At 39.5% G+C, this 16898-nt stretch overlaps 1 protein-coding gene across 1 annotated transcript in view; it reads right to left on the reverse strand.

Annotated features, from left to right (window-relative positions):
• Window positions 1-12644: 12644 nt before the first annotated feature.
• The window catches only part of PRKCI (protein kinase C iota), a 71874-nt gene continuing 67620 nt past the window's right edge, over window positions 12645-16898 (reverse strand). The window contains exon 18 of the mRNA XM_049629618.1: window positions 12645-15447. Within this exon, the coding sequence (XP_049485575.1) occupies window positions 15360-15447 (88 nt within the window). The 3' untranslated portion in view covers window positions 12645-15359. The remainder of the gene's footprint in view (window positions 15448-16898) is intronic.

Genomic DNA, 16898 nt, shown 5'->3' on the forward strand with positions numbered 1-16898 from the left:
CAGAACTCGTTAGAATCCCAGCCTTCTTCATCCAAAGCCCCGAACTGCAGATTCTTCTGAACGACACTCCATTCCTTCCCCTAAAAGCTACCACTCGCCGTTGTGTAATGCTGTTAGCTGTTGAGAACGCTTTCACAGAGCCAGCGAGCAAAATCTGTAGTAGGACCAGAGCGCAGCCACGATGCCCTCCCCCACCCCTTAACAAAAAATGCAAATTATGCCACAGGCCATTCTCCCGCCCTCGTAGACTCTCCAACTGTGCACTGTCAGATTTCCTAGTGCAGTACTTTCCTGATTGGGGCTCCTTTATGTGAAGTCAATCTGCAGTAGATTAATTAAACACTGTATTGATTTTCTGTTCTCTGGGGTATTTCTAAAAGGGCTGTATTCTTGAAGCCCCTCCTCTGAGTTAGTAGAACATTTCCCTTTGGGAAATGTGATACTTGGAACTCTGTCACAGTCACCCCTACCCAGACATCACCCCCACCCCTATCATTTGGCACAAAATCTAACTTCTTGCCTTCCCCAAAAGACGGTCATGGCAAGAAAAGGGGGAGGGAGTCCTGCTGGTTTTCAGGTCTTGTTGATTTAACACTTCATGATTTATGCATCCTGTCTGTCTTGCTTGTAGATTTTCATTTTTGCATCTTGCTAAATACCTTGCAGGGGTGTTGTTCCCCTTAATTAGTTAATGTTTGTAAGGCACATTACAGATGAAAGTGCTGTGTCAGTGCTAAATATGAACACTCGGGTATCCTCAAGCTGTCCTTTGTCTATCTGCACAGGGGTTTTTAGTGGAAGACAAATCGTGAAAGATCTGCATTGGAAAAAGGCTTGGGTAATTCTCCTCTGAACTGCAGATTACTAAAACATACATAAACTTGGGGAGTAAGAGTGGCAATAAACACAGGGCTATTTGCATTCAGACAGTTTTCTGACCCCAATGTAACAGTGCTTTCCTCACTTGGTTAAAGTGCTGCGATGGTGAGGAGTGAATGAAAAAAGAAACTTGTGAACCATGCTGCCTTTGTGGCAGACCCGTCACCTTCCCGGTATGTAGCAAGCAATAAGTCACTTTTTTGGTTCACTGAGTGAGTGTCTGAAACAATCTAGCTGCATTTCCAAGGTGTCTGAGTAGGAAAAAAGATTCATTTAAAATTACAGCATATTACGGTTGAGCATTCGACTTCAGCTCAGGTCATGACCTCACGGTCCGTGAGTTCGAGCCCCGCGTCGGGCTCTGTGCTGACAGCTCAGAGCCTGGAGCCTGCTTCAGAGTCTGTCTCCCTCTCTCTCTGCCCCTCCCCTGCTAGTGCTCAGTCTCTTTCTCTGTCTCTCAAAAACGAATAAACATTAAAAAATTCTTTTTAATTATAGCATATTAAATTAAGTGTTGAGTAATGTTTCACTAAGCAAAGTTTTTAACTACCAGGTGCATTGGCTTTTATGAACACAGTCACTAAACCTGACTTTATCAAATTTTTGAATGTGTAAAGAATCCTGTTTGGCATCCTTATTAAGGTATTGATTTCAATGGCCCATCTTTGAACACAAATAAAAAAATATTTTCTTTCAGAAGATTGAGTGGTTTTCCATTCTTTACTGTTTTCTAATCCTAAGCTTTTAAGCTAGATTTATACTTTAGAATAAGAAAACTGCTTGAAATGGAACACAGAAAGTTTCAGGCTTCTATTTTAACAGCAAGAGTTTATGAAAAAAATGTGATTTGGGGAGTACCTATCATTTTTTTTTTTTATAAACAAAAACCAAAATGTAAACTTACAGCCCAAAACAGACTTTAGATTCCCTCTCAAATCCACAGAACGGCTCTTACCTGCAAGTAATTTACCGTAACGTTAATAAATGTTATTTTTGCTGATCCGGATTTCATGCTAAGACTCTAGCAAATTGTCCTTCAGTTCAATTCCTTTGCCATGTAAGAACATTTTGGATTTATTTTTAATAATCAAAATTCCTAATGCTCCAACAGGATCCTCAGTCAATGTAAATTTACATAATTCGTCTTCTTCCACTCAACTTGTTTTTCTATAATTAGTGCAGCTGTCACCAGGGAGCCACATTCTTGTGGGCAGGTAGCTATGGGTACAGCAGGCAGGCTTCAGTCAAACATTTCCTTTTAAGCCATCCATCAGTTTTTTCCTTCATTTCCAATAAAGTGGGTTCTTTAAAAGAGAATTTATTTCCTACCTGGCAGATTCCCTTTTTCAAACTTTGACTATTATTCCGTAATTTACAATTCCTTCTCCAGGTTCACTTAGCCAAAAGATATAAACGAGGGTCTGAAGAATTTCTTGATCAGGTCAACTTGCAGCCTGCATAGATGATATTTCTCTTTATAGCTGTCATATTTTTGTGAAGACAGATTCTCATTTCAAAATGTACTTATAATGCTGTTAAAAGCATAGCCACACCACATTATAGGTACAATGACAAAGCACGCTTCAGAATAGTCCATAAATATCTACCTTTACATCTTTCTAGGATAGATAGTCTTTAAACAGCCTTTCTCTTTAGTTTTTTTTTTTTAATTCTTTTAATGTTTATTTATTTTTGAGAAAGAGAGAGTAAGAGTTGGGGAGGGGCAGAGACACAGAATCCGAAGCAGGCTCCAGGCTCCAAGCTGTCAGCACAGAGCCTGACATGGGGCTTGAACTCACAAACTGAAAGATCATGACCTGAGCCGAAGTTGGTAGTTTAACCAACTGAGCCACCGATGCATCCGTTTAGTTTTTGGGGTTTTTTTAATTTTTTTTAATGTTTATTTATTTTTGAGAGAGAGAGAGAGAGTGAGTGGGGGTGGGCAGCAGAGAGAGGGACACACAAAATGTGAGGCAGGTTCCAGGCTCTGAGCTGTCAGCACAGAGCCCGATGTGGGGCTCGAACTCACAAGCAGTGAGATCATGACCTGAGCTGAAGTCAGACACCCAACTGACTGAGCCATGCAGACACCCCAACCCCTTAAATCTTCCTCAGTAAGGGTATATATTTAGCCTTTTCTATTGTCTATTCTGTCATTGCTTGTTTGGTAATACCTAGTTCAAGCGCTGAGTAGCCAATGCTTAAATCATCTAAACCTTCACTTTAAAAAGGATTACCGTTGGGGTACCTGGGTGGCTCAGTAAGCTAAGCATCCGACTCTTGGTTTCGGCTCTGGTCACGATCCCACGGTTTTGTGAGTTCAAGCCCCTTGCTGGGCTCTGCGCTGACAGCCCGGAGCCTGCTTGTGATTCTTGGTCTCTCTCTCACTCTCTGCCCCTCCCACACTCACACTGTCTCTGTCTCTCTCAAAACAAATAAATACAGTTAAAAAAATAAAAACATAAAAAGGATTTCCCTTAAAATAATAAGTGGATGAGGGAAGGGCTAGTATCGACAGCACTTAGTGAGTGCTTAGTGTGTACTAGGTGCTGTGGAGTAAACAAAGAAGTATATATGTGCCACAGCACATGGGCTATAATAAGGTACTCATTAAGTATAGATCAGCTTAGATAGGGGAGGGGGTGGCAGGTCACCTACATAAAAATAATCCCACCATTACAAGGCTGTTGACATATGTGAGGTGCCAAATGAAGGATTCTTACTGAGTCTGTTTCATGTCTATATGTCTTCCGTACTGCCTGGGCCACAGAAGACTTCTAGCTAGGGAGCTCCTCACAGGAAGGAGAAGCTGGGCCTTGGCCCCTAGGCCCCTAACACAGATGTGGTCTGCAGCTTGGGAGAGCAAAGACCCTGAGTGTGCTTGGGTGTGAAATAGACAACTTCGAAAAGTCCACACCAGCAACTAGCCTGGGGGGCAGGGGGTGAGGGGAGGTCAGATGGAGGTGAGGAGAACAAAGGAGGAGACCAAAGTGTCAAAGCCAATGAGAGGCCATGAAGGGCAGTGTCCTGGGCATGGGGCATCAGGAAGGGCAGTGTCCTGGGCATGGGGCATCAGAGCCCCGGGGCTGCTGTCCTCATTAGGAGGAACATAATGGGACTCACAAGACACATGAGCGAAAAGCCAAGGGAATCCAGCAGGCAGCTGAATAAGAGACCAGGAGACTCAATTGGTAGAAACTGGGTAGCAAGGAGAGACGGTGAGCCTGAGACCACACTGACTGGGAGCAGGGCACTGGAAGAGAGCAGAGGAAGGGGCTGGAAGTCCAGCGGAGCCAGGGATTGAAGAAGGAAATCGAAGCGGGACATAGCAGCCAGGTACCAACAGGGGGTTGTGTTGGTGACCCTCTGATCACAATGTAGGACTTCCCACCTGATCTGTCAAAGTCTGAAACATAGGCTGATGGCCCTCCAAGGGTCAGTTCTGGGCCTCTGATCTGATGTGACTCAGTCTGAAAGAAATTCTGCTGCAGGATGGGGGAGGCAGCTGTCAGGCCACCCATGGCTAGTCACCTCTTCTTCCTGGACGCACCATGGGCTGACGTTCTTCAACCTCCTTTGCTGTCGGAAAGGCCAAAGGACTGAGTTCTCGAAGAAGTAATGTGAGCCTGAGTGAGGCAAGCTCTGTCGGGGCCTGGGCCATAGCGTCTGCCCTGTATATACCTCCCAGCCTTTCCCCTTCTCGTGGTTTGAAGATGGCAGAGCCACCATCAGCCTGGACCCCTAAATGTTAACGGGAAATAGAACCCCATCCTTCCAGCTGCAGACCCAGAGCATCCGTCCTTAAGAGAGGAAGAAATAAACTTCTACCCCCTTACGAGTCTATTTGTTAGAGCAGTCACCTACCTTAAAGTAAGACTCAGTAAGGCCACAGATTTACCAAGGCCCCAAAAGGATTGTCACAGAGAGAGTGCCCCAGAGCATTGCCTTTATGTGTGTTATGTGTATGACCACCCGTGCACACACATAGAGACTGTTTCCACGGTAACAGTAGGTCTTCTAGTTTGCTTGTCTGTCCTTATTTGGAACATAGAAGATCTTTCCCTATAGAGACGGTGTTAGAGATGGCTGTTAGGTCCTCACACCTACACTTGCTTGACCTACAATACGAAAAGCACTAATTCGATACAGTTCACCATCATTTATAACATCTCTGTCTGCTGTCGGAGGGTGAAGAAAACAGGAAATTGAGAAGAGGAAATCAGACATGGTTTCTGTTAAGCTCACATTAATAGAAACGGACTTTGTAATGTTACTCCAGGTTTTAAAAGGAGACAGATGCTCTTTTAATTCCCAAAGGCCCAAGAGTCATGCTAGCAGAGAGAGTATGAATCTTAATTGTAGACCTGGAAACGTAGCCACAGGATATTAATCCTCACGGTGCAAGATGTCGACTTTTTAAAAAAAAGGAATTTAGAAGTGACCAAAAGACAAAACAAAATGAAGAAAACAAAAAACGCAGGAAACAAAAGCAAAGCAATTGCAATTCTTTTCTGCCCTCCGCCAACCCCAGAAATGCCTGTTTCCCTTACGCATCTTATCAATAGAAATGAGATATGGGCTAAGAATGGCGGTTACTCATGCGGTAAAGGAGGTGGATTAAGGATGGAGGGTGGGGAGAGAGGAAGGGGGACTCTGGGTGGGACATTCTCTACTATCATAGAGAGCACCCACGAAAGGACACCCACAGGTCTGTGGCTAAAACCCTGCTGTTGGGTGAGCTTCTAGGGACAAGGAGTCTAAACTAGAGGTACAAGGCCTCTCTTTTCATCCGCACACTCCAACCCTATGAAATCCTATTCTGAGTAGCCTGGAGTACAGCACTAATTAAATATTCCTCTGGGTTCTGCAAATAGAGGCTTGGAAGAGCTTTGGAAGCATCCCCTCTCCACCCCCTTGTTCACAGCAAGCAGCTGAGGTACTTTCGAAGCACTCGATGCAGAGACAACGGGCACAGAGTTAGGGAATCATTGTGCTGGAGACAAAATATGTCCTCTAGGTCATCATTTCTTCTTCCCTGAGAATTTAAGTCTTTCTCTGTGGGCCACAGAGAGGGAGCAAAATGTCCCATTTACCTCAAAGTCATTTCCAGCAGAGGCTCTTCCACCAGCTGGTAGGAAGGAGGGGGAATTAAAGTCCAAATTTTCCAGAGCAGTATTTCCCAGGTTTGCTGCCCACATGAGATTTGACTCCAACTAGCTTTTGAGGATTTCTGTGAATCAAATCCACCTTCAAAGTATGAAATGTGCTTCCGTGGAGCACTTTCATTAGGATTCGCTTGGTTAAGGCAATAGAGGCAATCTATATGAAATTCTCCTCTCCTAAATTCTTCCTACAAAACAGAAAACTAACAATCAACTGACGTAGTCTGTGCGTTGCAGTCTCTTCAATATTTTGGGAGACCCCCCTTTCCCCAGATTTCCATTTGTTACCTGAGAAATTTGGGGCCTTCTCTAAAAGCTTCCGTTTACATCAGTGCTGGGGAATCCCACAAAACCCCACAATGATTCACCTTCCCAACTGTAGCAAAAAGTTTCTTTGGCCTAGGTCAGCATTTAGTGTGTGGGTGAAAGCCTTCTCCTAGCTCAGTTTTCTGGTCTTTATTAAAGCAGAAAAAACATCTGCGTGGTCTGTTAAAAGTACTGGTTCCTTAGCCCCAATGCTGCTGTAGCGCTGAGAGTTTCTCTGCCAATCTCCACTCTTGGGGAAATCAGACACCCCTGGGAGCTTTCTCTTTCCAAAGTAGAGAGCTCATGTGTGTCCGTTTGCTCATTTATGCATTCATTTAATAACTATTCCTGGAGGGTCTGTATGCCAAGCATTGCTCCCGGTGCCCAGACTACAGTGGGAAGTGGAAATGGCATGGCCCCTGTCCTCATGCAGCTCCCAGAGTGGGGGGAAGTGACAGATGATAATAAAATAAGCCAGCAAATGCATACTTCGACATTGTGAGAGCAGCTGTGGAGAAAACGTGTGAAGTGCAACAGAGAATAGGGGAGGGGCCGCCAGGTGGTGTAGCCTGAGGTTGTCTTCTCTGTACAAGTGACACATGCCTGAAAGATATAAGGTGCCCACTCCCAGGGCATGGGGACAGCACGTGTTAAGGTCTTGAGGTGGCAATTGGTGTGGTGGAAAAAAAACTGATGAAAAAGAAGGGACGGGGGTTGGTGTGTGGTTGGATGTTGGATCCTGAATCTGTGGAGACACTGCTACTTAGATTTAATGCTAAATGGTTAGCATATGCCTGGCTCACGTCAGCTATTAAAACCCATAAATAATATTCCTTTTTGGGTGGACCCGACATTGAGGAGCAACTTTCTTTGGGAAACTGCAATTCCTCTGGCATCACTGAAAATCAAACAGAAGTAAAAAACAAAACGAAACGAAACGAAACACCAGGCCTCATTATAACGTACAAGCTTTGCCCTTTATTTTTTTTCTAAGTGTATTTATTTATTTTGAGGGGGGGTGGAGGGCAGAGGGAGTGACAGAGAATCCCAAGCACCACGAAAGGCTTGAACTCACAAATCATGAGATCATGAGCTGAGCAGAAATCAAGAGTCAGGCACTTAACCGACGGAGCCACCCAGGTGCCCCTCCCCTCTATTTAAAAAAAGTAAAAATAAAAATAAAGGAACTCATCCTTTCAAGAATTTGCAAGTGGACAGCTATCATTCTTCTGAGTTACTCTTACTACCAAGTTACAATGTGCAAATTATAAAGTGGTGTCAACAACAATCTAAAAAAGTTGTTGATGAAAAACCCGCGAAGGAGAAGGTGTGAGGTTGTTGAATGCAACTTACGGCATATTGTACAATTGGTTATTTTGGGCGGTGAAGTAAATAACTGCCTGGAATTGAGGCATGGTGGAAATTTTCAGCAGGATTAACAGGAATGTGCCTTTTCTTGGCAAATTGATGCTTTCAGCTGTTTACCTCCAGTACAAAAGTGTTCAGTATTTGTGAAATAGCAACCTAGTCAAAATTCTTCTGAAATCATGTTTTTGATGGACAATCTGAAGGTCTACCAACATTCATGGGTTAAATCTGTGATGCCGTGCAATATTTGATTTAGAATTCCACAAATGAAAGAATGTGAACAATTTCTTGCATTTTGTTTTCACTGAATTTCTCAGTATTTAAATGACCAAAAACAGTCTTGATTTTCTTTTCAGCTGAAGGTATCTTCTATAGATGGAAAAATGTCCAGATAGCAATAAATATATGACAAAATTCTTTCTTGATATATCCCCCAAGTGCCTGGCACATAGTAGGTCCTCATTTGTGTTGAATAAATATAAAAAGTTCTAACACCCACAAGGCAAAGCAGTTCTATGAAAACTTGCCAGACACCCACATATAACACATTCCTGATTTCCTTCAGAAAGGCAATTCAAATGTTGATTTCCAATAATTCTGTAAAATCAAAATACACATGTTTAGCCTGATGAAATCCTGGAATCTGTTGTTAACTGGCCTGTAGTGAATATACTGCCTCTTCCAGAGGGCTAAGGGGCTGGTAACTCTGACCTTCATTATAGCAAGAGACTGGCCCCTGGTGGTGGTAAAGCAGATAGGATCCCCATTCAGAGAAAGGCTATAGCGCTGTCTCCCATTTCCATGTTTCAGACCTCACTACCTGGGGGAGAATGTTAATTTTTATTTTAATCATAGGAAATATCCCCTACTTAAAGGGATAATATACACACAGAATTTTCTTTTGAACTTAAGCCATCTTTTCTGAAATGCATTTATTCTTTATATCACAAATTCCTTACAATAAAACATTTCTAAACTCTAACGCCTCCCATAAATATAATTAAAAATTTAAACATCAAGAAAGTAAGAATAATTTAGCAAAACATCAAGTCTGCCACAGCGATTTAGATTTCTTCATTAAAATATTGTTTCAAACTGGGCAAACTTTCAAACTGTTCACCAATGCACATCCTTTTATGACGCTTACATTTTAAAACCTGACTTTTAAATAAAAATCTAGAGTTCCTAGTAACAAATTTCACTTAGAAAAGAAAATGTTCTGTAAAAGGCCACAAAATGTGAGTTAAAATAGGTTCCTGTACTTAACTACCTTTACCTGATTTTCCCCTATATTATGAATAATGTAAAAAGTCACCAAGTATAACCACCCACATTGCAGATAGTTTATATCATGTAAGTTTTAAATGTCGTTACGCGGCACTACCTCTAGAAACCCAGAACTTGCCTTTTACGGGAAAAACAAAGCTTCTAATTTTTCAAGGATTTTGCTAGAGCTTTTCAACTGGCTCTTTCTTTTCTCTTTTCTAACGGGTTTTCCTACACAATCAGAATTTGCTTCTGATCAGCTAAACTGTCAATGAAAAGATAAAGCTCTCTGAAATTCTCAAATCCATCTGGCATGGGTTCTAAATTTCAGACATCCTATAAAAGATCACACCAAATACTTAACTCTTGGAAAAATTATAATTTCATTTTATTCACTAAATACATCAGGAATAATAATTACAGTAAATATAGTGTTAATGCCAGTAAGGCACAAATTGCTACATGAAGGTAAACTGTACTGCCAAAAATCACTCTCAAATTCTGAGCTGGATTCATTTTAACCATAAATTTCAGAGATGAATTGTACAAAACCTAATCTAAGCAGAAGCATCCAACAATTTTCTCTCCCATTCCCATTCATATTTCTGGGCACAAAAGCCAAAAACAATCAAATATAAATATACAAAAGAATATGTGTGTATATATGAATTCTTACTGTGTATATATGAATTCTGAAAGCTTTATCTACCATAAATCTGAAAAATGTCTAGCATAAATTACATATGAATGTCAAAACTCATGCAAGTTTCATTGGTGAGGCTGATAAACTATCATGACCATATAATGTATATTTTACTGCATTTATTTGGCTCCTATAACTGGACTATTTGCTGTAAATATGAATATCTTCTCAGTATGTCCATTCCCTGTCTTGAAGGTCAAGGGCAGAGATTGTCTTATTTAGCACCATGCATAACAAATCCAGTATATTCTGGAACGATAAACTATGGATACAAACTACTCAGACTATCTGGGCCTTAACTGGTCCCTTAAGGGCTAAGGCTAATCTGCAAAGGAAGACAGGCCATCACACCAAATGACTGGGTATTGGGTGTTGTTCAGAAGCCAAGCTGCTGAATTTTAATGGTTGGAGATTGGCTTTAACTTTCCGGAAGAAACCGGTTGCCCTCGTGACTGTCTTAGTGCACCATTTCCCTAAAGCTTCGAACTCCTCTTTGGACTCTGTTTTGGGATTTTACTAACTCAAAGAAAACAACCATATTTGTGATTTGGTATAGAGGTTACCCTGAACAGAGCTTTGTTGATATTGCCTATACTCCATTTTAAGCAAGAATTGAAATTAGGATAAAATAATAAGACACAAGGGAAGCCAGTCTAGCTCAGCTGGTAAAGCACATGACTATTTCAGGGTTGTAAATCTGAGCCCTACGTTGGGTATAGAGATAACTTTATTTTTTTTATTTGGGTTTTATTTTTAAATTAATTATTTTTTAAAAAAATTTACATCCAAGTTAGCATATAGTGCAACTATGATTTCGGGAGTAGATTCTTTAATGCCCCTTACCCACTTAGCCCATACCTCCTCCCAAAAACCCTCCAGCAACCCTCTGTTTGTTCTCCATATTTAAGAGTGTCTTATGTTTTGTCCCCCTCCCCGTCTTTATATTTTTTTGCTTCCCTTCCCTAATGTTCATCTGTTTTGTATCTTAAAGTCCTCATATGAGTGAAGTCATTTGATATTTGTCTTTGATGAATTTTGCTTAGCATAATGCCCTCTAGTTCCATCCACGTAGTTGCAAATGGCAAGATTTCATTCTTTTTGATTGACGAGTAATACTCCATTGTATATATATACCACATCTTCTTTATCCATTCATCCACCGATGGACATTTGGGCTCTTTCCATACTTTGGCTATTGTTGATGGTACTGCTATAAACATTGGGGTGCACATGCCCCTTCGAAACAGCACACCTGTATCCCTTGGATAAATACCTAGTTGTGCAATTGCTGGGTCGTAGGGTAGTTCTATTTTTAATTTTTTGAGGAACCTCCATACTGTTTTCCAGAGTGGCTGCACCAGTTTGCATTCCCACCAACAGTGCAAAAAACATCCTCTTTTTCCACATCCCCACCAACATCTGTTGTTGCCTGAGTTGTTAATGTTTGCCATTCTGACTGGTGTGAGGTGGTATTTCATTGTGGTTTTGATTCGTATTTCCCTGATGATGAGTGACGTTAAACATTTTTTCGTGTGCCAGTTAGCCATCTGGATGTCTTCTTTGGAAAAGTCTATTCATGTATTTTGTCCATTTCTTCACTGGATTGTTTTTGGGGTGTTGAGTTTGATAAGTTCTTTATTAGATTTTGGATACTAGCCCTTTATCTGATATGTCATTTGCAAGTATCTTCTCCCATTCCATTGGTTGCCTTTTAGTTTTGATTTGGTTCTTTTGCTGTGCAGAAGTTTTTATTTTGATGAGATCCCAATAGTTCATTTTTGCTTTTGTTTCCCTTGTCTCCAGAGACGTGTTGAGCAAGAAGCTGTTGAGGCTGAAGTCAAAGAGGATTTTGCCTGCTTTCTCCTCTAGGATTTTGATGGCTTCCTATCTTACATTTAGGTCTTTCATCCATTTTGAGTTTATTTTTGTGCCTGATGTAATCAAGCGGCCCGAGTTCATTTTTCTGCATGTCGCTGTCTGGTTTTCCCAGCACCATTTGCTGAAGAGACTGTCTTTATTCCATTGGATATTCTTTTCTGCTTTGTCAAAGATTAGTTGGCCATACATTTGTGGGTCTATTTCTGGGTTTTCTATTCTGTTCCATTGATCTGAGTGTCTTGTTTTTGTGACAGTACCATACCGTCTTGATGATTACAGCTTTGTAATACATCTTGAAGTCTGGGATTGTGATGCCTCCAGCTTTGGTTTTCTTTAAAATAAAATCTTTAAGCAGCACCTGGGTGGCTCAGTCTGCTAAGCATCTGACTCTTGATTTCAGCTCAGGTCATGACCTCATGGTTCTTCAGATCAAGCACTACGTGGGGCTCTGCACTGACAGCATGGAACCTATTTGGGATTCTCTCACAAAATCAATAAACATTTTTAAAAAGTCTTTAATAAAATAAAATGGTCAGACAGAGATCAGTCTTTGGTGGTTTTAATATATATACGCCCTAGCTCTCTGACAAGTGCACGGAGGAAAAAAGTAAAGGCACTTAAGATTTCATTCTCCTCGTGAAGGTAAGAAGACATTAAGTTAAGGTAAAGAGGTTTGTAAGTGTGGAGTGCCAGACTCACGCTTGTTATATATGGACACCAGCTACAACGGAGAAACAAGAAGGTCTGGAACTTTAGATCACGGTACAAAATAATTTGGGAATAATCTGTTCTGAATCTGTTTAAATTTGCTTCAGTTTTAAAACTGGTTAAAACTATGTTCAGCTGATTTCTTACTAATTTGTTTTCTAATAGAAGGGATGCATAGAAGGGCAAGTTTGAAAACACACTGAACAATATTTTATGGATGAATGTCTGCAATAGGGCATTAGTACTACCAAAATGCTGCTGTAAGTAAAGGAAAATTCCACACTCTAAAATTTTCACTTTTCTTCCTGAAAAAATTTTGATACACCTTGTTCTTACACAAATTTGATATGCTACATATTAAACATGTTCCAATCTTGATGAATATTAAACATTTTATTTAAAGATTTTAAAGTAAAAAAAAAAAACGGTACACAAGTACAGATATTATGATGATCAAGGCAGTATTCTGTAGGACATAAATCAAAACAGAATTTAAAAAGTAAATGTACAGGTACTAAACAAGTATAATACCTGATATCTAATTCAGGCTGCATTCACATAAAATGAGCTGACCACATACATGCTTATGCAATATAAATTTTTTCTTAGAACACCAAAATTCCAAACATTCTGTCAACTGCCTTATTCCCGCTGAGTATTTTGAGAGAACTTCTATATAATATAAAAACAACTGGCATGGCACTTAAAAACTACAAAAAACAGAACACAGTTAAAAACATATTTGTAATGCAATTCTGTATAAAATATACACAGTAAATGTTATTAGTTAAAAAAAATTTTTTTAAACACAAAAGACCACCCTGAATAATGGTTAAAACCTCATCACAGAAAAATGTTCATCATTTGTAACATTATTGATAGAAAATGGATAGGATTTTTTGGGGGAAGAGATATCTAACTTGAAGAAGTCATTCAAAGTTTATTTAAAATTGTAGATAAGATAGTAATTCATTGCCTACCCCTTTCTCAAAACTTATCATGAATATTCTAATATATAACTACAGCCAAAATAAAAGAATAACTCAAAGAAAGTGTTTCTTAAAATAAGGCCCAAAGACCCAACAGAATTCTAAGGTGGGCCCAGCAATATGCATTTTAAACAAATGTCCCAGGTGATCGTTCCCCATTCTAAAATTTGGGAACTAATGCCCTAGGGGAGACAGTACCACTTAAAAGCAAGGTCATAAACATATTTCTGATATGTCAGAATTTTCTATAAGTTTATGATTTGAAGTGAATACTGCTTTTTTAAAACAAGTTTTAGGTATTAAGAAAAACATACATACTTCTTACATAAACATGGGAATGTATATAAACTTTTTCCTTTGAGGTTTTCATTGCTTTCAGATTTGGTCATTTGAAGAAAAATGAGTACATGGTCGGAAACTTCAGAAAAATTACATTTCAAATAAAAGGTAGCATCCAAAAAAAAAATTATTAGATGCCTATAAATTTTAAATCATTATAAATTTAAGACTAGATAGCTTCCCCCCAAATTAAATTTTACTAAGATTGGACAATTGTGAGTAATTTAGATGATTATTGTTACTTTTTACATCCCTTTTCATTAAAAAAATATTTAGGGGCACGGCACCTGGGTGGCTCAGTTGATTGAGCATTCAACTTAAGCTCAGGTTGTGATCTCACAGTTGGGTGAGTTCGATCGAGCCCCATAGCAGGCTCGCCTGCTGTCAGCACAGTGCCCATTTCAGATCCTCTGTAACCCCCCTGCCCCTACCCCACTCACAAGCTCTCTCTCAAAAATAAACATTAAAAAAATATTCAAAATAAACGGATGCTATCACAGGCATCCCTTTAAATAATAAATCGCTAAACACTAGTATTAATAAAAAATAATCTGAAGAACTCTGCCCCTGAAATGTATTCCACTCTGATTATATGTGTTACCCACTTAACAAAAACTCATTTAAGGAGCTGGAACTTGTGGAATATGTATGTCTGTGTTCTGAATATTTATTCATGTTGACCTTTTTTAATTTCACTGAAGACTCCATACTATAAACAGGGTCCAAAAGTATGGATAATGTGGTTTTGGTGAATAAATGAGTAAGGTTAAGACACTATTTGGAAGATAAAATACTTTTTATGTATATTAAGTTATAAGGAAAAAATTGCATACGTTCTGTCTCTACTGGATAATGGAATGCTTTTACAAGTTTGATAAGGAGTGCTTCCTTGTTATCTAAAACCATAAAAAGTCACTGTGGGATTACCATTGCACTTTTCTGGTGTTTTTCTTGTTTTTTTTTTAATTTAAAACATTTTTAATTTCTATTTTTCTCCCTTTCTATATACTGAGAAATGCTCCATTCAAATGCATCCTGGTTCTTTGAATGACAGTTACTAACATTCCAGTTAAAGTTCTGGCTAAAGGGATAAGCTCAGAAGCTTACACCCCTATCCTAAGAAATCACTCATCAGTTTTTCAAAAATAGCTAATGATTTAGAATCTAATACTTAATAAAATGTGCCTGTTTTTTTTTCCTCAAGGAGAACTTGTATTCCCTAATTCTAAGCAAGTGACATCCTTTACTACCAATTTAATAACTGTTGCCTTAAAAATCAATAACTTAATTATCCAAGGCAATAAAACTTACAGCTGAATTTTTAAACACAAAGAACTCAGAAAGTAATAGGTAATATAAGTTGTTGTATTTTGAATTACTCTTCTATTCCAAAATTTAAAACTTTAAGGACGAAATGAAGAGTGACAAAAATCACAGTAGGTTTATGACACAATCCCATCATGTGCCTTAAACGCGGTGGTTAAGTATTTCCTTTAAACAAAAAGGACAACTTCATTACTCATCAGTAGGCTGCTGGATTACCAGTATAACTGAATGTTGACACGACCGTCTGGAAACTAGTTTCATTTTCTTTTTCATAGTTAGATGTAATAATTGACTCTTACAGCCAACAATAGAAGATACTGAATGCTTTTTTTGTAGGTAAGAAATATAAAATGGTTCATTGTATCCAGGCTGGTAACGAGTTTATTCATGCATTAAATGGCAACACAAGCAAAATGCACAGTTGGAAAATGAGGATCAGACACATTCTTCTGCAGACATCAAGAGAGGATTGATGTACTCAAAACCTTCAAATTCAGACTGATCAATCTTCCTCACAATGTCACTGTTGAAAGAAAAATAAATTAATTTTCATAATCTAGATTTCTTCAACTTTTTATTTAAATGGTAAACGAAAATTAAAAAACAAAAAATAAGGCTAATTTATACAAATTATGGGGGAAGAAATCTACAAGTGTTTAGATTAATCCCAAAACATCTTCTAGAAGAATCAAGAGTACTGAAAATAAAAGACTAACAATCCTGTAAGCAGGTTTAGAACTAAAAGGTAGTCCAAAATTGAAGGCTAGAAATTAAAAGTCACAAATTGTCACAACTCTGGTTAATCTTAACTTTGGACCTGAACAACATTCATACTTAGAGGCGAACATCCAGGTCTGAATTAGCATTCAATTTAGTAGTCACCTCAACAGGAAGATGGTGACAAGAAGGCCCAGAAGAAGTTAGCCAAAAGGAAAAGGCAATAGGGACAAGTACATAGAAAGACCTAGAATAAGGAGAGGACACCACAGGGAGGTCATGGGTCATAGGGTATAGAGATGTTGGCATTCTGTTATACTGGGTTTCTAATTTAATATGCAGTAAGAGTAATACCAATGAATATTTGAATACTTAAATGCACACACCATACTGCAGAGCAAAGTTACCCAGGATACAGTCCCTTCCTTTGAGGAGGGAAGGTATCCCATATAAAGAAAAGCTACAAGGGAAAGCAGTACCTGCTAAGTTTCATATGGGACAGCTAAGTCTTGATCTAAGCACAGTTCTAATGAGGAGGGTGACTTCTAGTTGCAGAAATTGAGAAAGCCAGCATTCATTCCACAACCACTTACTGAAGACAATTATGAAAGACTATGTTAGGTCTGGGAAAGTGCCAAGTAATTTACTGGAGTTGAAAGCACAGGAACAGAAGCATGTCAAAGGTAGATGATCTGGGAGGAAGGTAATGGCCAGTTAAAGGAAGCCAGTAATGCTTACTAGAGTAAGGAGTTTCACCTTTATTCATCAAAGACCTGGTTGCATTTGAGGTAGCTCAGCAAGATGGAGAAGATTCCAGTATGTAATGAAGGAGGCATACAGAGGGAACAGCATGAGCAAAGGTAACAGCACACTATCCGGGGATGTGGAGTGATGGAGGCTGGTCAGAACACAGCATTTGTGTTGGAGCACAGTGAGAAAGGGCTGGAGAGTCGGGTGGGAGGAGAGGGCGGAAGGCAGTGACTGCTGCCTGAGATGACAGGTTTTATCTTCTAGACAAGGAGGAGGTTACTGGAGGCTTCTGACAAAGGGGGTTAAAAAACTGGTGGTGCTACTGCAGGAGATGTACAGGATGGGTTGCAAAGCAAAGGATGAGCCTGATCAGGAGGATGGTGTAATATTCTACGCATGATTTGAAAGAGGTGTGAATGGGGCTGACGACAATGGGAACGAAAACGAAGGATCTGACACAAGTGATGAAGTAAAGAAAGAACAGACAAGGAGTTGGCAGCTGAACAC

Source organism: Panthera uncia, chromosome C2, assembly GCF_023721935.1.
Source record: "Panthera uncia isolate 11264 chromosome C2, Puncia_PCG_1.0, whole genome shotgun sequence".
Lineage (NCBI taxonomy): Eukaryota > Metazoa > Chordata > Mammalia > Carnivora > Felidae > Panthera > Panthera uncia.